This window comes from Nuphar pumila, chromosome 5 (assembly GCF_984573655.1).
Source record: "Nuphar pumila chromosome 5, dmNupPumi1.hap1.1, whole genome shotgun sequence".
Taxonomy (NCBI): domain Eukaryota; kingdom Viridiplantae; phylum Streptophyta; class Magnoliopsida; order Nymphaeales; family Nymphaeaceae; genus Nuphar; species Nuphar pumila.
Genome location: NC_143253.1, coordinates 13529471 through 13554161, shown reverse-complemented (window position 1 = coordinate 13554161; position 24691 = coordinate 13529471). Strand labels below are relative to the sequence as shown.

Sequence of the window (24691 nt, the reverse complement as noted above, 5' to 3'; positions counted from 1 at the left end):
TTTGCAGGGGTTAAAAAATCCTACAATGTATCAAATTTTCAACCTATATTAAAAAAAAATAAGATTCAAGAGTCCTTCCTTACTATTTTGACTATCTTGAACACATTTGTGGGATTAGATTTGGTCAAAACAACCTATCACCCTGAGTTCCAACTAAGGTTCTTTACCCACGAGCGTACCAATATTAAACATATTAAAGCCTTCATAAAACAACCATATATATCTCAGTGGCCATGTGATGTAATACATTAACCATGACACAGATATATATATATATATATATATATTTTGAGCCCTAAACTGGGATAAGTTCATGGAGTTTTTGGCTGCCAAGACAGTGATCATAAGGCAGGCAAAGCCAGCTTGGTTAGGTATCTGATCCAAGGGTGGTTTCTTAGTATAAATATCTATTGACAAAATTTACAACATGAAGTTTTTCTCTTCCAACATTTTTATTCAAGAATAAGGATGGCAGTGGACAGGAGGAAAACGGGGGCACGCTCCACCTCGCTCCATTTGGACCAGGGATGGAGGACATGAAACGAGAATGAAGGCAGGGATGGAGGTTAAAATCAAAACCCTTATGGAGATGGACTTACGCTTTCCCCGTTCTCGATCATTGTTAGTAAAATAACTAAAATATTTTTAAGGATGGCAGTGGATCTAAGAGAAATAGAGTCTCGTCACGTCTCTCCTTGTTTGGACCGAGAACTGAGGACATGAAACGAGAATGGAGGAGAGGATAGAGGCTAAAATCAAAACCCGTGCTAGGAAAATTACAGTAAATGAACAGTCCGTGAAAAAGCAAACCCTTGTATTCTTCTTATTTTTTTGTAATTAACCTTTTTTTCTCCCTCTAATTTCCAGTTCAGAAAGCAACAAAATTACAGAAAAAGTAATTTCGGATAGAAAAGAGAGATCCAAAAAAAAGTACAAAAATATTATTAGAGAGAGAAAAGAGAACCGTTAGAGAGAGAGAGAGAGAGAGCAGTTGCAGAGGGGAAAGGGTGGGGAGGGGTGGAAACGTCGCCCTCTTTTGGTTTTTGACATTATTCCTCTCTCTGCCCTCCCCCACCCTTCAATTTTCTCACTTTCTTTATCAACCCATTTGGGGGTTTTTTAATCGCCAAATCCCAATTTTAAATAAAAAATATATATTGGCGATGAAGAGAGAGAAAAATAGGATGGAGGTGATGATAAAGAAGGGAGTAGTGGGTCGTCACCCACCACAACCACCCGCGGATGCCGTCTTCTTCCCATCTGGACTCGTTCACTGTTCGGACTTTCCCTTCGTGGCTCCCCCGTACGAGTAACCAATCGCACCCCACACCCTCCCCTTTTCTTCTCTTTTCTTCTCTTTTATTTCTTTCCCTTCTATAATAAATGTTTAGCCAATGACCGTATAGAGAAGGCTAGAGTGGAAATCTGAGTGTTTGTTTTATACGTTTTCCTTCTTTTGCTGAAGGAATTTCATGGGTGATTCTCAAGGTAGGCCTTTGTTTCCATTTATTTTCCTCTGTTTCTTTGGATTTCTGAATTTGGTGTTTTTTATGTTCTTCTTTGTTCTTAGGAGGAAGAGGTTTTGTGTTTTATGAGTTCATGGTTGTTGAAGAAATTTAGTTGGGTGTCTTCATTTTGGAGAACCATGAAGAGGTTGAGATGTTGAAGCATTGAGCTTTTTTTATTTTTTTCCTTTTGTTGGTTCAATTGGTACCTGTGTTTCAAGAGATTATCGAGAAACAAAAATGTTTTCATGATTAGTTTGTGGTTGAAAATTGTTCCATCATCGAGTTCTGTAAATTAAAATTATAAATTCCCGAGTTTGTTTGATGATGTCTTCTTCTTGTTATAATTTCAAACTTTTCGATAGTTTATAATGATGTTTGATCTGTTTCTGCTTTTACTTGATTTGATTGATAGTCTTGATGGTGGCTTTGGTTGTGCAACGCTCTAATGGTTTGTCTTATCCGTGAACCAAAGCCTGCTTCTCTAGATTCGTTGTTTACCCGCTTCACGACTTTGAAAATCTCTTGATTAATGACAATAATTATTATGATTGTAAGTATAGTTATGATTATTGCTATGATAATTATTATTATTATTATTAATGGTTAAATGTATTTGATCTGTTGTTGGCTCCTTATATAAAACTCGAATTGTCTAGTGTGGATTGCCAATTACTGTCGGATTTGAAATTTTCCATCTCTTTAATCATTAATTCGGGGTGCATATATTTCTTTTGATATGCTTGGTTGGTTGAAGATTCCACGAACCATGTTTTAATTTCTTCATGATTGCCACCTTTTCTTAACAATCTTTCCAGCTTTCTTAGTTATTAAACGTTCAATTGGTTGCTGTTTCGTTGCTGGAATCAAATGTTCTTTTTATGGAATTTTGACGTGAAATATTGTGTAAAAGAAATACCGAGTAAAAATGTCTATTATTAGCAGGTAATTTTATGATGAGGAATTTCGTTTTCTGTGATCTATTTTTGAATTTCCTGTCTATTGCTTGGTGCATCAATTGAATGTATGTTTCCCTCCTGCAGAGGACAGCAGGATACTGTTTGTGTATTTTTCTTGCACATGCTGAACTGTTTGTTGGACGTTCCTTGTTTTCTTATTTTTCATTCAATTATGCTTATAGCATTCCTGAATTATATGGATGACGAATAGATACAGAGGGAATCCGAACACAAGTGAAGGTGGGCCATAAGGTGGATGATTTGCTTGAGAGTTCATCACCTAGGAGTCCTCTGAGTCCCAAAAGGCTGCCAAGCGGACGTAAGGAGTTCCCAATGGTGGGTGTACCTATGGAAAGTTGTGTTGACACATCGATAGAAAGACTGTATGATAATGTTTGCCAGATGCAGAGTTCTGGTGAACAAAGCCCGTCAAGGCAAAGCTTTGGATCATATGGCGAAGAGTCCAGGATCGACTCAGAGTTGCAGCATCTTGTGGGTGGTGAAGAAATAAGGGTGCTTGATGATGTTGGCCATAATGATCAAGCTGAAATAAAGATGGATGAAGAGAAACTGGAGAAAGAAAGTGCTGAAAAAGACAGCGAGAAAGAATTGTCGGCTAAGAAAGAAAATGAATCTATTAAGAAAACTGTGAAAAAGCCGAAGCCTAAACCTTCATGGTCCAGTTCCACTAAGATAGATCCAAAGGGGTTTCAGCAGCCAAAAGATGAATTTTCACCAAAAGCCAGTACTTCCAAGAACAAACCAACGCATGGAAAACCACCTGCAAACCAAGAAGATGATTCTTCTGTTGAAATTTCAGGCGAATCTCAAGTTGAAAGAAGCCCTGGCAGGGTCCAGAAGAAGCCTCTTTCCAGTCCAGATAGTAATACAGCTAAACCACCTACTGATACTATCAGTTCTGTGAAGAAACGGAGGCCTTCATCTGTAACATCAGGCAAGTCACAAGGCGCAACCGACGATCCTTCAGAAGCCGCTCTAGATAACCCGGACCTGGGACCTTTCCTGCTTAAGATGGCAAGGGATTTGATCTCGTCTGGTGACAACCCTCAAAAGGCTTTGGAACTTGCTACAAGGGCTGCAAAATCATTTGAGAAATGTGAAAATGGGAAACCGAGTATGGATCTGGTTATGAGTTTGCATGTTCTAGCTGCAATCCATTGCAATTTGGGACAATATGATAAGGCTATCCCTATTCTTCAGCATTCAATCGAGATCCCAGTCCTGGAAGAAAGCCAAGATCATGCCCTTGCTGTTTTTTCTGGGTATATGCAATTGGGAGACACGTTTGCAATGCTAGGTCAACTTGAACAGTCCATTGAGTGCTACACTATGGGTTTGGAGATTCAGAAATGTGTTCTGGGAGGAACCGATCCAAGAGTTGCAGAAAGTTGCAGGTACTTGGCTGAAGCCCATATGCAGGCTTTGCAATTTGATGAAGCCACAAAACTTTGCCAGCAAGCTCTTGACATCCATAAAGAACAAGTGTCTGCTTCTCTTGAAGAAGCTGCCGACAGGAGGCTCATGGGTCTTATCTGTGATGCAAAGGGAGATTATGAAGCAGCTCTTGAGCATCTGGTCTTGGCCAGCATGGCCATGGTATCTAATGGCCAGGAAAATGAGGTGGCCTCTGTGGATTGCAGCATTGGAGACATCTATTTATCACTATCTCGGTATGATGAGTCAGTTTTTGCATTTCAAAAAGCACTTACTGTTTTCAAATCCACAAAAGGTGAAAACCATCCAGCAGTTGCTTCAGTGTTTGTCCGTCTTGCTAATTTGTATAATAGGACAGGAAGACTCAGAGAATCAAAATCATATTGCGAGAATGCTCTTCGCATCTATAGCAAGCCTATTCCTGGAAGCCCAATGGAAGAAATTGCTAGTGGATTCACTGAGGTGTCTGCTATCTATGAAGCCATGAATGAGCATGAACAGGCCCTTATGCTTCTACAAAAGGCTTTGAAGACATTGAACGACATCCCTGGTCAGCAGGGCACAGTAGCTGGAATTGAGGCTCAAATGGGGGTTTTGTACTATATGATTGAAAACTATGCTGAATCCTATGCATCATTTAAAAATGCTGTTGCAAAGCTTAGGGCCAGTGGGGAAAAGAGATCTGCCTTTTTCGGTATTGTCCTTAACCAAATGGGCCTGGCATGTGTGCAGCGTTATGCAATAAATGAAGCTGCAGATTTGTTTGAAGAAGCTAAGGCTATTTTTGAAACAGAATATGGACCATACCACCCCGAGACACTTGGAGTATATAGCAATCTTGCTGGAACTTATGATGCTATGGGCAGGTACAGCATCCCAGTTTCCTTATTTTTGACTTGGTTGTTATCGTTGAACTTCATCTTATTCTTGGACAGCCCACTAGCAATAATTACTGACAATGAACCTTTTTCACGATGGCTGGTCTATTAGGCCACATACTAATCATTTGCTTGTGTAATTTCTGAAGTTTTCACTGTCATTGTTCTCTTTGGCTTAAATCTCACCAAAGTTCAGAGTAGTTAGCGAAAAAGGATATATCAGGTGGTTGGATTTTTCCAAAGCTATTTGAAGCAAACAATCATGCCTTTATTTGTCATTTGATTCAAGTTTCAGTTCTTAAGAATATTGGATCTAGATCTCACAGTGAATTCATTTTGAATAATAATTTATATTAGCTACCAATTGAAACTTGAAGTTGCACCTTCTTTTCTTGGAAAATCTTTCTTTTGTTTGGAACATTAATCCTTTTTTTACACAAAAGATATGTAGTTCTCTCGTCAATCCGAAAAAAAAATGAAAAGGTACAGTTTTCTTGAACTCATGGCATAGAACTTTCTATCTTGCAAACAATACTAGGAGTGTGGAAAATTTTAATTGAGTTTGCTCTTGATTCAAGATTCATGTTCAGGTATGTAGACATGCTTTAATGTCATGAGGACTTCTACCTTAAATCTGCATAGTATATTTTTGTCACACTAACTAAACTATTAGCTTTTTTGTGCCATTAGCACTCAGTAGCACAAAGACTTTTGATTTACATTTGTTTTGGGAGGCTTGTCGAAGCATTGTGGGTTGTTTGGCCTAGGTCCATATTTTTAAACTTGTAGGCTAGGAGTCATTGAACTTTGATTGTTGAAAACATGTTCACTGTGCAGACATCAGCTGCTGGAATCTCAGTATATGCTGAAGCATGTATGGGATCAGTTGATTTCAGTCTAGTTTTGCATATGCCCTGCAGTTTGTCTATCATCCACCTCATCAACCTTCGATTCAGGTCACTCTTGCCTCCTGTTAATGCTGTTGGCAATAATGATTGTGTTCAATGTGCCTCTCTTTTTGTCAATGTTCATCAATGTGGCTTTCTTCTTTCATTGGTGTTCTCTTCCAATCATTCATTTCCTAGATCATCCCTTCCAACGGACTCTCTCTTTAACATTCGCTCTCACCAGGGTGTGGCTGCATGTAGCTCTTGATGCTATTTTGTACAACCAGCCCAACATAAATCCATTTTTTTATGGGCAATGCTGTATCTGCATCCATTCCACCACCTTTTCTACAAGACAAGTAATCTCTCCAAGTTTCATTCCAAGGCCAATAAAATGATTGTATTAGCTAGAGATGCGGCATGGTTATGACTCAAAACAATTGCTGGATGATTAGGTGAAACTTCCATTAGATATCTCAGGCTTTTTTCCACCAGTTGTATAGACGACTGGGAAAGGACATTAACCTAATTAAATGGCCAAACTAATGCAAGGACCAGCCATCATAAATGTGGCTTTGTCTATCCTCTGGCCAATAGCAGTAGGAAAATTGAGTAGAGATATCGAGAGCTTTGTTCAGGTGGTTTGCTCATCCAGTGAGGCTAATCTCTAAGATCGTTGATGGTATTTCTTCAATATGGCCTAGCTTTGTGTCAGATGGAAGATGATAAATACAAGCTAGTGATCACCTTGGCATTCCTGGTACTGAGAGGACAGAAACATTTTATTTTATGGTGATAACTTTGGAAATCCATATTGGTCGGTTGCCACTATTATGATGGATTACAGTTGACTATTCTTAATTAGAATGAACTCTCAGAAACCCAAGATTCCATCTTTTAAGGCTAGGTCACTTGATATTCATATGGAGTTTGCATGGGTGATTCACTTGCTCTATCCTTAGTGTACCTCATGAATTGATTGGTGCCGTTGACCTTTTGGGGGAGACATTTCCTGAGGTGAATACTTCAAAATCTCTGGTTGCCATATGGAAAATATGGTGTAAGATCTACTAAAAGTTTAGATGACTCAAGCTATTCAATGTCATTTCTAAACTTCAAATAGACCTCATCCTTGTCTCAAGAGACTCAGGTTGGCTGGAGCGCTGATCAACTTTCAAAACGTCTTTTAAAATGGAATCACTTACTTGATGGTGTTTGTCTTATTGTTTTTTCGGAAGAAAGATTGTCGACCCATTAACATTGTATGTGTCTGCTTTCGCTTGCATAATCATTTCATGAAAGCTTTTTTTACAATGGACATGGTTTTTTTTCTGTTATTCTGTTTCACTCCCTTGACGCAACTCCATTGATTTTGTGTTCCCTTGGCAGGTTGGAGGATGCAATTGAGATATTGGAGTATGTTCTAGGAATTAGGGAAGAGAAGCTGGGGACAGCAAACCCGGATGTAGATGATGAGAAGAGAAGGCTGGCTGAGCTATTAAAAGAAGCCGGTAGAACCCGGAACAGGAAAGCAAAATCACTAGAGACTCTCTTGGAATCCAACATTACAAGGAAAGAGACTCTTAATCACATTTCTAGCTCAGGTATAGCAACTTCGTGAAGAAGATGATGATGAAATCTTGACAGTGGAGGCGCTGATTATAAATGTATATCGTTAACAAATTCGAGTGGTGGAATTAGTTTCCATTCCAGCAAGGACATATGAAAATCAGGGGAGCCTTTGCATGTTATTGTTTTCATTTATTTACCGATATTGTTCATTCTGTTGGCCAATGATTAAGAGCTTTTGTATTTGTTTTGTTTATAGCTTTGGAATCTCCTGCAGTGTTCTTAGTCTTCCCCATTGGATTTCTTTCCCTGAACTGAATTACCTGTAGGATGCCTACTTTTGGAGCAAACTTAATGGCTTCTGCTGCCGCAATCATGTTGTTGACGCACAAGCTGAACAGGAAGAAAAAGAAAAAGCATATGGTTTCACTCCTTGCTCATGTATCTACCATCCTTCTTGGGGTTGAATGCGGTAGCTGGATGGTTAGGTCACACTATTATAACAGAGGGGGGGGGGGGGTGAAGGTTGGTCTCGGATTAAAAACCAATGGAGCAATATCCCCATCAACTTGCCTGTTAAAAAAAAAAACTCAAGTCTAACCTCCTGATTGTGAGATGTTTCTGGTATGTAGTATTTTGGGCATTAGTTTTTAGTTATTTTCACTCACTTGCAAGTTCATTAGTGTGAAAACCTCAGGTTCTCCTTGCCCACCAGAGGGGGTACATACAGCTTTGGCCTTGAAGCAAAGGATGGGCACCCATGGGTTTTTGAACTTTTTATTTGGTTATTTGACTATTTATGTAGACCCTCCTGCAATGGCAGAGGTGGAATTAAATATAGCCACCCTCATACTATGAGTTGCCAACATCACTTGGCCTCAATTAAATGAGGAGCTGTTCTTGGTATGGACTTTAATAAAGGCCCTTAGCTGGCGCTTGGTCATGTTTCATGAGCATGTTTCCAATAAATTAACATGTTGGCTGTAACTCTGCACAGCTGGTTGTGAGCATGGCTAGGCCAGACAGGGACCTCTTCTAAGTAACGGCCTGTTTGTTTCTCAAATGGGAAAGCAAAATATGCTTCATGGGGAAGTTACTTTTTCTCGCGAGTTGAGAAAATAAGGCAGAAAAGTGTTTTTTATGTAAGAGGTAAGATTGAACCTTCATGGGAAAACCACAGTTTCAAGCTGTGGACTCTACTTCTTGAATGTTCGTTTCATTCAAATGTGAGAATGGACCACTTTTCCTTCATGCTCGGTAAAACAAACTAGCCCTATGACTAGGCTCGGGCTTAATAACAAAATTTGGTTTATTATCTGCTAAATTGGACATAGGGTGGATATCTGGGTCACCCTAGACTGCCCACGTTAGGGCCAAAAGTTTAGCCCTATACCCAACAAAACCTCGCCCTAGGCTGACCCAATGGTTAACCGGGTCAGGTTTAGGTTTGAACATGTCTCAATTGGGGCCATTGATATTTACAATAGAAAAAAGGGAAAAGGTGTATTGATTCAAACTGTAAACCTGAAATGAGGTTTCTGCATCAAGAGAGAGAGAGAGAGCATGGGATATAGTAGCTGTAACTTTGGTTCTCTCTCAATGCATATGCATACGTGTGTGCGCATATACACACACGTGTCAGTGTATCCGGTCATGTCCCCAAGCAATGTTGTCAAAATCATATCGACTATCGAATCGTTTGGCCAACGATTCAGGTGAATTGGCTGATACCGATTCTCAAGTGAATATATTCTTGTTTTAGAGATGCAATTCTTTGCCTAATATGAGAAAGAGAGGTGAAAATACAACACTAATATGAGAGATGAAAATACATGCAAAATGAACACGTAAATCATCCTTTATTCAAGTGGATCTGCCATGTGAATGCAACAGGACCTTTTCTTTTATTTATAACCCAAAAAAACTGCACCCAGCATGAAGATCTGGTCCCGCTGGCTCAGCCTGCCCTACAGTGGTCGTGTCAGCAGCATAAAACTCTGAAGCTAGGACCCCTACCACCGGGGCCTATGCTGGTTAGTTGTGCCTATTTGCAACATTTCAAAGGCTAACAATTTCAAAAGCAAGCAAAAATATAAGTAAACTTAACTTTCACTTAGTGACACCCATCTTTTAGCCTATACGTTTTAAAAATTCTAAGATTTAAATTCAATGGTGATATATTGTGTTATCTAGGCTACACATAGCCGATACTGTTATAATGCTCCCAAAAGCATAAACTCATTTCAGCTACCAGTTTCCAAACATCCACTATGAAGACCTTTTCCGCCAAGTGCATAAACTTCCATCCCAACTATACCACAAAAATCTTACAAACTGTAAACAAAACTTCCATGCCAGCAACTACAAAAATCGTACAAACTGTAAATACTTGATTGGTTGGTAAAAACAAAAAAAAATGGAACAAAAAATACACGTATTACCAAAAATATCGCCAATTGAAAGATGAACAAAACGGACAAAAATCCTATGGAATTACACTAATCCATTTGAGCATAAAACGTTATTTGCTCACCTTTTTCTCATCTACAATTTTACTTCCTCTTTTTATTTACAGCATTCCGCCTCTCCAAGAAAATTAGAAAGAACACAAATAACAGGGGAAACATGAAAGAGGAAGCTGAAAAAGAAAAAGAAAACAAAAATAATTATAGAACGAACTAGCAGCCCTCTTATTATCCCACATCCACTAGAAACCTAGATCATGGAAGTCACGAAATCCTCCCATCCCCCCCTCGTCCTCACTGCTTAAGGACTCCATCACCTGACTGTCATCATCATCATCATCCTCTGAAACAAGCTCCAATATCGCAGCACCACTGTCAAAATCCCCTTCATCGTCACTGTTGAAGTCAGCATCATCAAGCTCATCTCCGCTTTCATCATCATCATCGTTGCTTAGGTCAATACCATCACTATCAACATCTGCATCTAGACCAGCTGCAACCAAAGGATCGTCATCTGCCTCTGAATCATCCTCATCATCCTCTTCATCCGTCTCTACTCCATCATCTGGGTCTGAGTCATCATCAGTCGAGCGCCGCCTCCCTACTTCGTATAACCTTGCTGAGGAGAACATCTCCTCATGGTCATCCATCGCCACAACCCCCACAAACGAATCTGTTGGTTCAGTTGTGAAATCTAGCACACAACGATCCACTGGAATGGTTGCAATATCTGAATAGTTCACGGCATCCACTGTTCGAAATGACGCAAACAGTGGATGCCTGACACGTCGGGTGTGCACAGCTGATGTTATGTCTTCCAAGTTTCTCCTCAACATAGCATAAATTATGCCACCTCCTGCATTGAAATTTATCACTGTCTGGTCCAAAGAAGGCACGCTCCGAAGGAGTTTGAATTTCTTCAGATCCCACACTTCTGAGTTTATAATCACCTGTTTATTATGTAAGAAACAGCACGTTTTGAAGATATCAGATTAATTTGGAAACTCGTAGTTAAACAAATTATCAAGACATGAGCAACGGTTACCTCATTTCCTGATGGATGAAATCCGCCACCTCCATAGTCTGTAAACTGATCAAAGCGGTGGATGGGCTGAGAGACCCTGAGGTCCCACAAGATGCCATTCCAGAGAACCATCTCATCTGAAGGACTAAAATGGATTATTGACTGCACATGACTGCGGATGGGCCCTGTGGAAGCAGAGGTATCAGGGAGTTTCTGATCTAAATGGAAAGTCTCCACATCATACAGGAGAATTTCCCGACGAGATGATTCTGATGACACTGCTGCAAACATATTTCCCATGTGGTTGAAGCGTGCCGCCTTGCATCCTTCAAATGCATGCATGGGGCCTGCAGTTAAGGATGATGAATCCCAAAGTCTAACGTCGAAGGTGCCAGATGAGAGCAGAAGCTCTGGACCACCAACAGAGTTGTCTGACCGGGTTTTGCATACACGAGAAGACTGGACCAGCATCACTGGTGACTGGTGGCACAGATGGCTCTCAAGCACATTACTACTGTTTACGTCAAATATCTTGAGCTCCCCAGCATGACTGCCAGTCACAATTCGGGAAGCATCTCCAAGAAATGAAATGCAAGTAAGGAGGGCTGCCTCATCTCTGCATGTTCGCCAAGGCCTGAAGCGACTGAAGACAAACTGTCGATCACGGCGATGGCCGTGCATACCACCATATCTAGTCCTGCTCCCACGGGTGCTCAGTCTGGCAACAAGATTCACCGGCATGTCCAGCCTTCGACTTGGTTCGGGGCACACATGGGGATGCAAGAGGGACAGTGGTGGGAGAGTGGTTATTGGAGCTGGACACTGTCTGTGCTGATGCTTCAGGTACTGTACCACCAATGAATCAAGGGTTACCCGCTCCACGTGAGAAGACGATGTGTCAGGCACAAGCCCATGTGCACTAGAGGCTACTGGTAATGTCGGAGTGGTCTGGCCCTGAGTATCATCTGAATTATCAACCATAGTCGTAGGAGTTTTGCACACAACTGGAGAGTGAAATACAAGATCATTTGTAGCCAGACGCTTAGATAATGGTGCCAAAACCATATCCCTGTCCATAAACTTTCTCTTCAATGGAAGACCTATAGGAGTCTTTAATGGTGTTTCTATATCCGAACCAGGCCTGGGAGAGGATGCAGGGATAACTTCAGCAACCCTCAAGGATATAGATGGAGTCTTTGATGCACTGGATACCTTAATAGTTGAGGAGGGTTGAGCTGGTAGCTGGCTTTTAATCTGACATGTTAAATTGGATGAGAAAATAGGCTTCTTTCTTGAAGATGCAGATGAATCCCGCTTATTACCAGGGTCCTCAGTACAGATAGATACTTTTGAAGTGTCAAAGAGGAATCTCGCAGAAGGGCGTGATGGCCATTGGAGCTCCACTGCAGAGTTCTCCTGGATAGCTGTTTGATGCAGAATAGGACGTGGTGCTGCTAAGGATGGTAACGGTGCCAACTGTGCCTCCTTCAATAATGAATCAGCGGTTGCAGTCATGCCTGATGCCACAAGATGTTCGTGTATAAGAAGTAACAACTCCCTGAAAAACAGGTGTACACATTAAGATTGGACAGAAGATATGTAACTCAACTAAGATATGGGAGTGATAACTACCTGGCATGGTAAGTAATAGGAGTTGCTGCTGCAATTGCTGCTCTTTCTATACGCCTAAGAGTAGGTGCAGCTGCATCGGTGGCAGCCAAAGTGCTTGCACGTCCTGCATTTGTTACAATCTGCAATAGAAACATTTCAGAAATGCACTCAAGGAACAAAAGAAATTGAATGATAGAAACTGACTCAATGATAAGAGAGAGAGAGAGAGTATGTGTGTGTTTTATAATGCTTACCGCAATAAGCTCCATTGCAACTTGGCCTAGTTCAGCTTGCCATCTTCCCTGTTCACTGGTGGAAGACTGGCTTCCTGAATCCCGAATAAGTTCAGACAGCAACTTCCCCACCTTGCATTTGTATGTGAATGGTTAATCATCAATACAAATTCAAGTTTGAAACACAATAAATAACCAAAAAAAAGACCTGAACTAATTTAGCATCGGCCACTAATATCAAAAGCTATGGGACAGTTCACCATTATGGTAAAGATTATTTAACTTTCTTTTTCCATCTGAGTCTATGAAAGATGGTTTATTAGAGGTGGATCAAGAAAAGGGGTACATGAGTTAATGGAAGTCCAATCTTTGTTGTAGTTGCTGACAGCAGTGAAGGTAGCTTTGAAGCATTAGAATAGGTTGTCTGTATAGAAAGAAATGTTACTCAAGTGAGGGAGGCTCTGTCCAGAGTTCTCCAAAAAAAACTGAAGAATATGTGATATGCTGTGAAGTATATCTGTGGCATAAAACTTTGTCAGCAAAGTGCGAGATGAATTATCTGTTAAAATATATGTATACCATATATGTATATATGGTATACATATATTTTAACATCATCCATCACAATCCACCGAACAAGTGAGATTTCCACATAAAAAGGAAAACTGGCAATTGCAGACCCATATAACAACTGCATATAGTTGAATACGTAGCTTGCCAATTTTGCTATTAAGTTTTAACACAATACTGCAACAGCAACTAGATTAAACATTATAAAAAAGAGAAGCACTGTGCACACAATTATCATTGTAGTCAACTAAAGCAATGTTTTGGCTAGTTCTAGGCATGGTTGCCAGTTGAGGAAGCGGGAGCGGGAAGCGATACGGGAAGCGGGAGCGGGAAGCGAGGCACTTTCAAAATTTTAGGAAGCGGGGAAGCGTGGGACCACTTAGGAGCGATTCGGGAAGTGTCTCGGAAGCGACCTAGGAAACGTCTCGGAAGCGACATAGGAAGCGTCTCGGAAGCGAGGGGGAAGCGAAAAAAATTAAAAATACAAAAAAAATGAATAAAACAGGGGAAGCGTGGGGGAAGCGAGGGGGAAGTGTGGGGGAAGCGCGCTTCCCATTAAAGGGAAGCGCGTCCCCCATTAAAGGGAAACGCGTCCCCCATTAAAGGGAAGCGCGCTTCCCAAAAAAGAGGGACGCGCTTCCCAAAAAAGGGGGACGCTTCCCCCCACGCTTCGGAAGCGCGACGTTCCGCGCTTCCCCTTTTAGCTAGGCGCTTCCGGTAACCCTGGTTCTAGGGCATGTGAAGTGTTCCAGCTCCACACACACACATATATTGAGAGAGAGAGAGAGAGCTTGGGTGCTTGGAACAGATGGATAATGAGAATCATTGCCTTATAATCTGTACTTGAGGTGTCTTAATTATGGTATATTTCAGTGTTTATACCATCATACAAAACTAAATATGTTATGAGAACCTCCTCAATTCCATATGTTCAATCCATAAGAACTGAATTCAACTATGACCATTATCCTACAAAGCTCATAGAAACTGATAAGTGCAACATCGACTCAAACAGTAGGGAGGTTCACTCACCTGAAGTTTTGTCAGTATGTGCGCAATGGTATCATCTCTCGCTAGACCAAGCAAAACACAACATGCCAGTGCACGGATACAATCAAGAGAAGCAGGAGGAATGAGTATCCGTGGATGTAGAAGGTGCAAGAGAACCTTTATACCATTATTTGCTCGGACAGCCTCCCATGCTTGACGATAACCTTGTTCCATAAATGTAGCAAATCCTGCACAACCGGTTCCAGAACCCAAAGAAATTCTGCGGTCGCCAACAACTCCAGATGCAAGAGGAATAGAGGATTGTGAGCCATGAAGCGGACCACCTCGTTCACTGGTACCTTGCTCCCCAGTTCGCTCCCTAGCCTCAGAATGGGTAAAGGGTACAGCACGGTCTGAAAGGCTTCTTTCAGTATGCCTTTCTTTGTGATCAGTCCCAGGTGGAATATTTGAGTTCTGAATCAATGTGTGCCCTTGAGCAAGTGAAAGTTTATTACTAAGAGAAGGAGGAGGACAACAAAGATTAACCAACACATTCAACGCTGGCTGAATCACCTGCACCAACAAAATATTATATTAAATTATATAGGGAAAAATGCATATATACAGATTCTCTGCACAGCATAACCAATAGTTTCACCAGCTTAACTAGTGCAAAAATTTACCTCAGGATCCCCACATCCAGCACCATTAGCCGCATCAAGAATCACAGCCATACCCACACGCTCATTGCTCAATGTAGCAGTAACAACCATTCGACGACTGTAGGGAACCAGTGTCGCGATATGCAGAACTCCCAAGGCATACTGGGCCAGGTCATGCAGATACCGATCAACTGGTGGGGCCTAGAAATACAAGAAAAATTGAGGCAGTGGAATGAATATTTAGTATAGTCTGTGTAGAAACTGCAAAATGTCAATGTGAATTAACACTATCCATACTTGACATAACTCCAACAGTGTGGTGTGCCCGTTGAAACTAAGAAATTTTTCTACTGGTGGCCAACGAACCCGGACAAATGCCGGTCCAAGCTTTCTATCTCGCTGCAGAAGAAGAAATATTGCATCCATAGCCTCATTACTTATATCAAGGGGTTTATAGGCAGCTCTTGCACTCGAAATATTTCTTGCCCCACTTCGATGATTTTTATTTGGACGAAGAGAATCAACAAGCAAAAGAAGGTGAGATCGGAAATACTGACGCAATGCAACGCATGTATGATATGCGATTTGCTTTTCTGATGCAGATAGAACTTCTGTGGGTGCTCTGTCATTTCGAAGATTTGTTAAATTGGACAAGCCCAATGTTCCAGAATTAACACCTGATCTCACTGAGGCAGCACCTCTTAAAAGATTCAACAGTTTTGGCAAACCATCTTGTGTATCAAAAGAATCCAAAACAGCTCTAAAGACAAAAGCAGCACCAAAAAATAAGGCAGCATTTTTTCTAGCTTGATCTTGGGAGCATTCAAGAAGTTGAAGAGCAAGCTCAACAACTTGATTGACAACATCTGCAGGAAGAGCACAAACTCTCTCCATAATTCCCTGCATACACACAGATTTGAAGGAACTTAGCTCCAAGATTATTAAATTTTAACCTTAAAGTTGGAGAAAAAAAAGACAAACAAACAAACAAGGAGTACGGTCAGCATCAAACAGTTAAGTAGCTTACCTGAAGAGAGCCAATGGCAAATAAACATGAAGACAGACCAACAAAAGTCTGAGAGACCCTTTGGACAGCTAGAAGTTTTTGCATACCACCTCGATCCACAAACAATGCAGCAAATTTACGGTGAGCAGCTAAAGCACAAATTAGTTTCAATACATCTGACAGAAGCGGCAAAGCTTTTGAAGGTTCTGTGGAGTTGTTGCTACGCTGTAGTAATGTCAGACACACATCTACCCCTTTTTCATGTAAAACAGGACCTAAAACTTCAACGTATTCTCCAAGTAACTGAAGACACTGAATGCAATACTTTTCCCTTAATTGTGCCAGAGATTCTACATCAGGGATGAAGAAACCTTCTATTTCTTCTTCTTTTTCAGGCTCCACGTTACTTGATTGAAGAGCTTCACCATCAAGTTTCATCCGGCTCCTGTGATTAGTTTTAATAATCAGTTATATATTGGGATCCAGAAAATTTTCCAAGCTTATAAGCATATAATACAGACCTCGAAACTTCAGTTGCTATTGCTGCCTCAACAACAGTTGATGCAGCCTTGTCCGCGGCTTGACGTACAGCTTCTTCATTGTTAGTGCTACTAAAGGACTAATATAGAAGAGGGCAAGAAGTCAGACAAGTAAAACGCAAAACATAATGAGCAACTAATAGAAGAAAAAAATGTATGAATTGCTTACCTCTAAGGCAGCAGTCTTAACAAGTTCCACTGCAGCATCACCAGCAGCTTTAATTGCTTCAGGAGGAGCATTGGCTGCTCGAGCTTCAGCTTCGGCAGCCCTTTTTGCTTTCTTCACCAGGTCAGATATATCTACTGTTCCGACCTTAAATTCTATAACACCATCATCTCTATCATCTCCCTCAGGCATTGAAACATCAGCATTGGCATTGCTTGGATCTTTCTTTGCCTCAACTGTCTTTTTTGAATCAGCTTTTGTCTGATTACGCTCTCTTGCACATCGTGTTTGTGAACCTAGTCGTATTCCAGCAAATGGAGAGGTTAAGGGCCTCTCAACTTCTGTAATGCCTTCACCAACCCTCTCCTTCCCTCTGTGGCGAGCACCCAGTCGACCGGCCTTCCGCCTTGAAGACTCATCTCTTATATTATCATCCACATCTTCATCTCTCATGGATCTTCCAAGACCAAAACTTTCTCCCAAGTTTGTTTTCCCATCATAGAAATCCTTGTTGTGTTGTCCATCCACATCATCACTTATATCATCTATTGGCATGTCCCTGGAACTTATTGATACCCCATCCTCCCAACATTCCTTCACATGCATTTGTTTTGACATGGTTTTATCATGATCCTTCTCAGCAATCTGATCACTAAATAATCCCTCCTCACTCACTTTTGCAGCATCTAAACGAGCAGTATCGGTTACTTGGCGAATTCTAGGCCTACTTTCATCTCTTCCTCTAACAGTAATAACCCCTGTTGTATGTTTGCTCTCAGGTGGAAAACCAGCATCCTTCTGACTTGCATTCGTCTCTCCAAGAACTCGTAAACGAAGGAAACGCATAAGCTTGGCAGACAAACCAGACATCAAGACATCCTCCACCAGCTGACCGCCCCTGAAATTATCAGCAAATATATGAATATGTCAAATAGTTAAGTAAGACGACTTAAGAGACAAGGAAGACTACTAGATAATGGCATGTACCCAGATAAAGACAGTGTAAGAAGTCCAGTCGCATGAGTCCTCAACATTTCTAAATCAGAGGGTGTGTTTGCATCCAACTTGGGCTTCATGTTACGCTCGGAAGCAGAATTCCTCAGGGTTTCATCCATCACCCAGTGTTTGATATTTTCCAGAACATCATCTTCCAAAACATGAGGGTACTGAACAAAATAACATGTGGTCATATAGATACAGAAAACCATTTGGCAATATGTGTGGATGCATGTGTGTGAAATGTGAGATTTCCAAATAGGGCCCAATTCTACCCATTATTTCAAAGACATAAGCAGGTTTTGAAAAACGATGTTGTAGCTTCGATGTTTTAGAGAAAATAGTCAAAGAGAAGCCCCACACGTAACATTCATGGCTATGCATATGAAATGACTTCTTTGACCCTTCTTTAAAAAAGCAATAGAGGTATTCTGGCAAAGTTTCTATAGGTAAGTCATGGATAACCTGACATAAAAAAGACAGTCACTGTATGTCTATTTCTTGAAAGAGATGGGTCTTAGAACATCATTTTTGAAGAGATGGTTCTGTTTCTTGAATGTACATCCAAGGAGGGGTTCTTAATTGGAGAATATATATATATATATATAGAGAGAGAGAGAGAGAGAGAGATTTGAGATCCTACAAACCCAGATCCATGAAAACCTGCACAGAGCAACATGGCCCATGCGACAGTAAAACAAGGAAACAAAAAACAGTAGAAAGAGACCTTTAGCATCAGTCAGAACCCTTTTACGGTGGCTAAAAAAATTTAAAAATGCCTCTAAAGGTGATTTGCATGCTGCGCTGTGCAAAAAAAAAATTGATTGGATGCTTGCAATGACTGATTTTTTGTTTGTATTTCTGGTTTGTAAGATCCAATCACTATGTGTGTGTGTGTAGAGAGAGGGCAATTACCATCCAAGCTGTGGAGCAGGCCAGGAGAAGCCTGGAAGCAGCTGCACGGATGCTTATGGTAAATCTGCTATCCGAGAGGAACTTCGTAGCCACCAAATCAAGGAACTCATCATTCTCCTGTGGAAAAAGGATACATAAATTAACAGTCAGAGCCATGAAGGTTCTCTTTTTTTTGTTATTTACTAACATCAACATATTTTTGCGTTCCTTTTTCAAGCATAATGTACTTTGACTTATAATATGCATAGTGAACGTAAAGTATCTGTTTTATATGTTTGATTTAACAGACTAAGTTGATACCAATTCTCACGTTGCTAGCAAACCTCCATATTCCACAATAACTATCCTAAGAGTTAAAGTTGAATACACTTCAGAAAACAATATTCATACTCCTTCAGCAGAATACCCTTGTTTCCAGTAATTTAGGCAGGGCGTTTGATGCATCTACTTGTTAAATGTCTAATGGGATCCCAAATGATAATCTTACACTTCATTCTAGTCGGGAAAACCTTGTTTTCGCTTTCTCAAGCCTTCACAAGCAGGAATAAGCATGAAAAGGAAGATTTTTCAGAAGTTTAATAGTTAACAGATAAGATGACAAAGTGACAACCATAAAAATTATCTACTTTCAGTAAGTCCACAGTCCATAAAGACCACTTGCATCCTATGGCTGCCATGTTTGATGAATCAAAATTCACACGAGTGGGTGAGTCAAGAGCGTATACTATTCAATCTTCTTTGTCACTTAAACTGTTGATATGCAAATAATGCAATCATGACATAAATCAGGTTCTGGATGTTCTAATAATAATCTATGAGCATATGAGCATCCGGATCTCTCAACATCGATGAGGATGCCTTTGTTGATCTCTACTCCACATTCTCCTTAATAGTGTCCACAACAACCCGAAGTTAGGGCCATCTCTAACAATCACAGGAGCAAGGCAAGGACTGGTAAAGAGCTTCACAGTGGCTTCTGTTTCTAACAGCCATGAGACGCTGCTCAATGACCCCATGAGGGCACTAGGGATAGGGATTTTCTTAATAGAGAAGATGGATAGGGGAAGAGAAAGAGGGAGAGATGGGGTCTCAATAAAATATGAACACGACTAAAAGCATGACTAAATAAAAGAAACAGTGACTCCCATATTTTAAGAGAGAAAGCGGGGGGTTGTTTCTATCTGTTTTCTGTTATAAGTATACACAGAATAAACAAAAAGAAGGCAGGAAACATGGAAACATACATGATTGGTGTAAAATAAACATAAACATATAAAGGATGTTGTAAATATTCATCTCTTGCTCAACAGCACAAGCAGGCATATTAGAGAATGAATGAAGGATAGGACACTACATCTTATCTTCCATACGGTGCATTGCATGCATTATGTGATAACATACCATACAAGGTGATTTTTATAAACAAGGAACAAATGTAATCCTCAGCAATATCATTTACATTGAGGACATATCTAAAAGTATCTTGTGATCCATTTACCCGAATTAAGCTACCCAGGCGACCAATGTTTTGAGAAGCCCGAGCATTATTGAACGAAGAATGACCAAACTCCTGTACATATCTGCAACAAAAAACAGTGCATATAAAGGTAAAGGGATCATCCTGGGAAATATCCATAACCAAAACTGCATCAATTTTCCCAGAGTTATAAACAGCTTCAAAGTGTAGGAGAAACAAGAAAAACAACATGAATGAGCAAGAAAAAAACATCTGCTTTGCAGGGCCGGGTGAATGGAAAAATGTCACCAAACAAGAAGCACATCTGTTGCACTATATAATAATGCTTCAATCTTGTAATAAAAGTTAAAACCAACGTAGCATGTAAGATATAACAAACAGCCAGGTGCTCATTCTTATAAAACCAAAACAAATAGTTCAAAAAGATAGAAAAATTGGCAATTCAGTTTAACAATCCAAGAACCATAAGGGTGCAGCAGTAAAGCACCACTATAGTAGAAATGCAAATAATTAATCAAATAAAGGGGATAGCATCATAGCAAAACATAGAATATATGATAAAAAGGCCAAAATAAAGTTTCACTTACAACGTGATAAACATACTGTCTAAAAATGTGAACTTGGTCTACCTCGTAAGTCGCAACTCAAATCAATCATGCATGATTGCCTACACCCACTGAATTCATATCATACAGGATTCCATTGTCTATGTCGTATTAAAGTCATGACAAAAGGAAAATGGAAAACAATACACAGAAACAACAGTTACCCATAATACTGATTCCAGCAAAAAACTAAAGCACTCTAAGCATCCCAAGTTTTGAGATAACGAAGCCATGTTCATCCAATTCATAGACAAGTAACTGAATGCTATGTCCTAGAAGCAGCTAAGAATTCCAACGCTCAAGATAATGCCCTGAACTCTGCCCGCATGCTTCAACAATTTACTTCTTAGTCTCACATTAATAACCCAAAGTTTGTTCATCTACTACACAACCTGTACCTAAGGACTTGAAATTTCTGCTCTGCAATGCTCTCGTGGCCACCTTACCAACCCGTTGAACACAAGAGCCCAAAAAACAAACAACTTTGAAAAAGATCATAACTGTTTATGCCACAGATTTTTCTCATCCATATCTGTATATGGACGTCATGTGGACACAGCATCTACCTCTTCGAGTGTGTAAGCTTTTGCTCAGGACCCAGATCACAAAATAATAAGTGATTTTACAGTGTCCATATCGTGTCCAACTCATACTTTTGTCATCAAATGAATGAAAACAATGAACAAAAAAAAAGTGAATCAAATAAGCATGTGACCACCAAATGGTTTATTTTGGACGCCTATATCCATATGAACTTTTTGCAGTGACCCTTCAATCAGATGTATGATTCAAATGATTCAGTTTGATCAGAAAAATGATTGATCTAGTTTTGCAAAAAATATCTTGAACAAAAATTTCATTCAAGAAAAAATTTATAAGGGCTGACCTAATCCCCTTTGATGGTTCAAGCCTCAATAAATTCAAGGATAAACCCAACTTTTGCACCACCATATTTCATTTTCATCCATGCAACATCTAGCTTGTCAAAAATCAAAACCACATGTATATTACACAAGACCCGAGGACTCAAATATTCTCTATATTTTACCATCATGCAAGACAAGGAATAGGGTTCATACAGCAAAAAGAGCATAAAACTGAGAAACTTGTTGGAAACAGAAATTAACGGTGACATTAACGTCAAAAGCTAGATATACAAGTCAAGACAGATGTTGAACAAAGAAAATGGCATGTTTTAGCCTACTTCAGCTTATTGGGAGGATGCAACTTATGCACTAAAAGCATAAACAAATAAAGAATGAATATCCAGGTACTGAACGCTTCAAAATAGATTCTAATAATCATGGTGCATTTGAAGCAAAAAATTAGGTTCATACGATTCCAAAGAAAATGCAACCGGAAAGAGAACGAAAATGATTTTTGAAATTAGGTTGGCATTTCACAGAAATTGCTCTGTGAGAAAAACTCGAAGATACAGCCACTCTTAATAGTATACACCAGTCGTAACTGGCCCTTGAGTGGTAATACACGTGTAGAAGGAGAAACCCTAGGAAGCATGTGGAATGGCACAGGGTAAGCCGAAGGTGAAAATCTTCAAGAAGTGCGTAGAAAATGCACCCTTACAAATTTTCCCAAGTGATTGGAAACCGAAGCAATAGAAAAAGGACCGGCTTTCTTAGCAAGATAAAAAAAAATAGATTATGCCGGGAGCGAAAACTTACCGTAATAATTACTATTTTTGTACCAACTCATTTCTGTTTCTACATTCTTATTATTATCATACGAAGACGATGGAGGCAGTGAACTACGAACAGGACTGACTATAGCATTTTACCGATTTCCTAATCGACAATGGCCACGAAAACCCCAAAACTCTCAGTAAAATGCTCGTCTGTAGAACAGGGTTCCCAATTAGAGTGACAACAATATAAATGTTTTCAAATTTTTACGCCCGCACGCCGCATAAAACCCCTACACCCACACCACCTGACCACAAATTGCCCTAGAAAAACCTCCGAAATATACGCTCAATTTCCCCAACCAACTATCCACCACCCACATAGCCAAAAAAACCCGAAGAACACGAACCCTTCGAAACGAAGAGAATTTCCGTCCGACGAAAGAAAAGAAAAAGCCAAACTATCCGACCGGCAAAACAAAACCACAAAACAAACGGAGCAGTCCACCAATCTCATCGCCAAAATCGAAACAACCCACGATTCAAAAACCTTATGTAGAAATTACCGTGCGCTACAATCGAGATTAGGGATAGAACGAAAACCTGGATTCTTCGGTCTCGAGTAGGGAGGCAAGGGCGTGGAGGAGTCTAGGGTTAGGGTTGTGCTGCGACGAAGTGATCCTCGCCATCAAGCTCTGCGCCCTCACCATCAACGCGTCGGCCTCCGCTGCCCCTTCACCGGCCTCCGCTGCCGGAGCTACCACCGCCTCCATTGCAGGAATATAAAGGGATTGGTGGAGATTTCGGCAAGGAAGGATTTCTTCTGCGATTCTTTTGCTGATTTTCTTGTTTTTACTTCTTCTTGGGTTCGAGATTCTTATTCTTCTTCTTGCTTGTTCCTCTTACGAGGGTTTCTAATTTGTACACATTCTCTCTGCCCTTCTTTTGCCTTCTTCTCCCTCCTCTTCTTTTACGTCTCTCTCTCTCTGGTACGGCCTTATATACCACTACTTGAGGGTTCGATGCCTGTCCCTTTGACGAAAATGCCATGCATCTATTTTTGGTATGTCTTTTATGTCCCCACCCCATGACAGTCTGCAAATTGGAATGTGCAAAATGATAAATAGTAATGAGGCCTCCCCCAATTAGTCACGTGATGAAAATACCGATGTAAATGGTTCGAGTTTGGATCGGATATCTGTTCAAATCCAAACTTGTTTGACCGTATTTGGTGCATGAAGTATTATTTCATTTAGGAATCCAAATCTGAATCCGGCTCAAAATTCCATATAATTAGGTTATACTTAACCAAGGTATATGATTGATCCAGATTCGATGGCGGCATTCTTAATTTGAGTTTGAGTCAGGGACCTAAACCGATTAACCTAGATATGGTTATATCTTAGCCTAGTCCAACCAGGTCATGTCGGTGAGTAAAATACCATAGCTGGGTGGTTATAACTACATGGAACAGATTTGGGTTGGATATCTGACTTAATCTGAGTCCATTTAGTTTGATTTGGTAGAGCAGGTAGCATCCGATTACCACTGCATAGTTTTACGTTTGAATCTGCACTGTATCCAAATCCAATGTGTAATCCAATCCGGTTAGATATAAAACATATCTGACTCTAAATTTGAATCTGAAACCAATTAAGCAATATTAAATCAGGTTGGGTTCGGTATACCTACAGCAGAACCAAGCTGAGCTGTTCATGGTTCAGCTTATGTTCGGCTCATAAAGATCTCATTCGAACTTGTAAGATATGCTCAGGTTAACAACCATCATATTTAAGGGTAGGCAACCGAACCGGCATCCCGATGGGCCAAGCCAACTCGACCCAGCCCGCAGGCTAACGGGTCGGCCTGATGGGCTTGAGTTATTTATTAATTTTTTTATAAATTAATTATTACATTTAATCCATTTTTTATTAATTTTAAAAATAAAAATTTATTGATAATTATAAATTTTATGTTTTTCATTTAATTGTCTTTTTTGGTATTCTAAAAATTAATGTATTAATTTTATTAAAAACTAACCTATAAATGGTTTTCGAGCGGCCCGGCCAACCCCTAATCACATTGTAGGATGTGAGTCCTTTGTTGGTTTCTTGTGTTGTCTTTTGAAAATTGAAAAGATTTTACTTACACTAAAAAAAAAAAGTGTAAACTTTTAATGATGAAAATTATTGTTGTAATTTGAATTACTTTAGTTAAAGAACAGGCCCTTGTTTGAGAAAAAAGATTAGGTCTGATGTGATTGCACACTTTTACTGTGCCGCTACACCTCAGAGCCCAGCGGCATTTTAAAAGTGTGCAATCACATTGCACCTGATCCTCCCTACTTGTTTGACAGTTTTTAAGAAAAATTTGACCTAGATTTGAAATTTCAGAAATGTGTGGTCATATTTATAATTAAGGGCAAAAGGTTGACCGCTAAATGAAATTCTCAGGAATACATTATATATATATATATATATATATATATATTACATGTATTTTCTGTAATCTTATATTGCCAGCTCTAAAACAGTGTTTCT

The 24691-nt window shown here is 40.0% G+C and overlaps 2 protein-coding genes across 6 annotated transcripts; one reads left to right on the top strand and one right to left on the bottom strand.

The window, feature by feature from the left end:
• The first annotated feature begins 1099 nt into the window (after positions 1–1099).
• Positions 1100–7507, top strand: LOC149836851 (protein KINESIN LIGHT CHAIN-RELATED 1-like). 3 transcript variants are annotated; one of them, XM_090005614.1, is made up of 3 exons: positions 1100–1309; positions 2676–4785; positions 7074–7507. In XM_090005614.1, the coding sequence occupies exons 1-3, from the start codon at positions 1243–1245 to the stop codon at positions 7303–7305; spliced, it is 2409 nt and encodes an 802-aa protein (XP_089861740.1). In that variant the 5' UTR covers positions 1100–1242; the 3' UTR covers positions 7306–7507. The 3 variants fall into 3 exon arrangements, with proteins under 3 accessions (XP_089861740.1, XP_089861741.1, XP_089861742.1); XM_090005615.1 differs by having other exon boundaries at positions 1187–1488; XM_090005616.1 differs by having other exon boundaries at positions 1204–1488; positions 2647–4785.
• A 2221-nt stretch (positions 7508–9728) lies between these two features.
• LOC149836850 (DDB1- and CUL4-associated factor homolog 1-like) lies at positions 9729–23123 on the bottom strand. 3 transcript variants are annotated; one of them, XM_090005613.1, is made up of 14 exons: positions 22755–23123; positions 19929–20010; positions 18431–18547; positions 17507–17685; positions 16523–17417; positions 16336–16433; positions 15836–16259; positions 15106–15708; positions 14830–15009; positions 14189–14719; positions 12375–12718; positions 11879–12300; positions 10764–11746; positions 9729–10668 (listed from the first exon to the last, which is right to left on the bottom strand). In XM_090005613.1, the coding sequence occupies exons 1-14, from the start codon at positions 22922–22924 to the stop codon at positions 9961–9963; spliced, it is 5736 nt and encodes a 1911-aa protein (XP_089861739.1). In that variant the 5' UTR covers positions 22925–23123; the 3' UTR covers positions 9729–9960. The 3 variants fall into 3 exon arrangements, with proteins under 3 accessions (XP_089861739.1, XP_089861738.1, XP_089861737.1); XM_090005612.1 differs by having other exon boundaries at positions 10764–12300; positions 12375–12493; positions 12608–12718; XM_090005611.1 differs by having other exon boundaries at positions 10764–12300.
• Positions 23124–24691: the final 1568 nt, after the last annotated feature.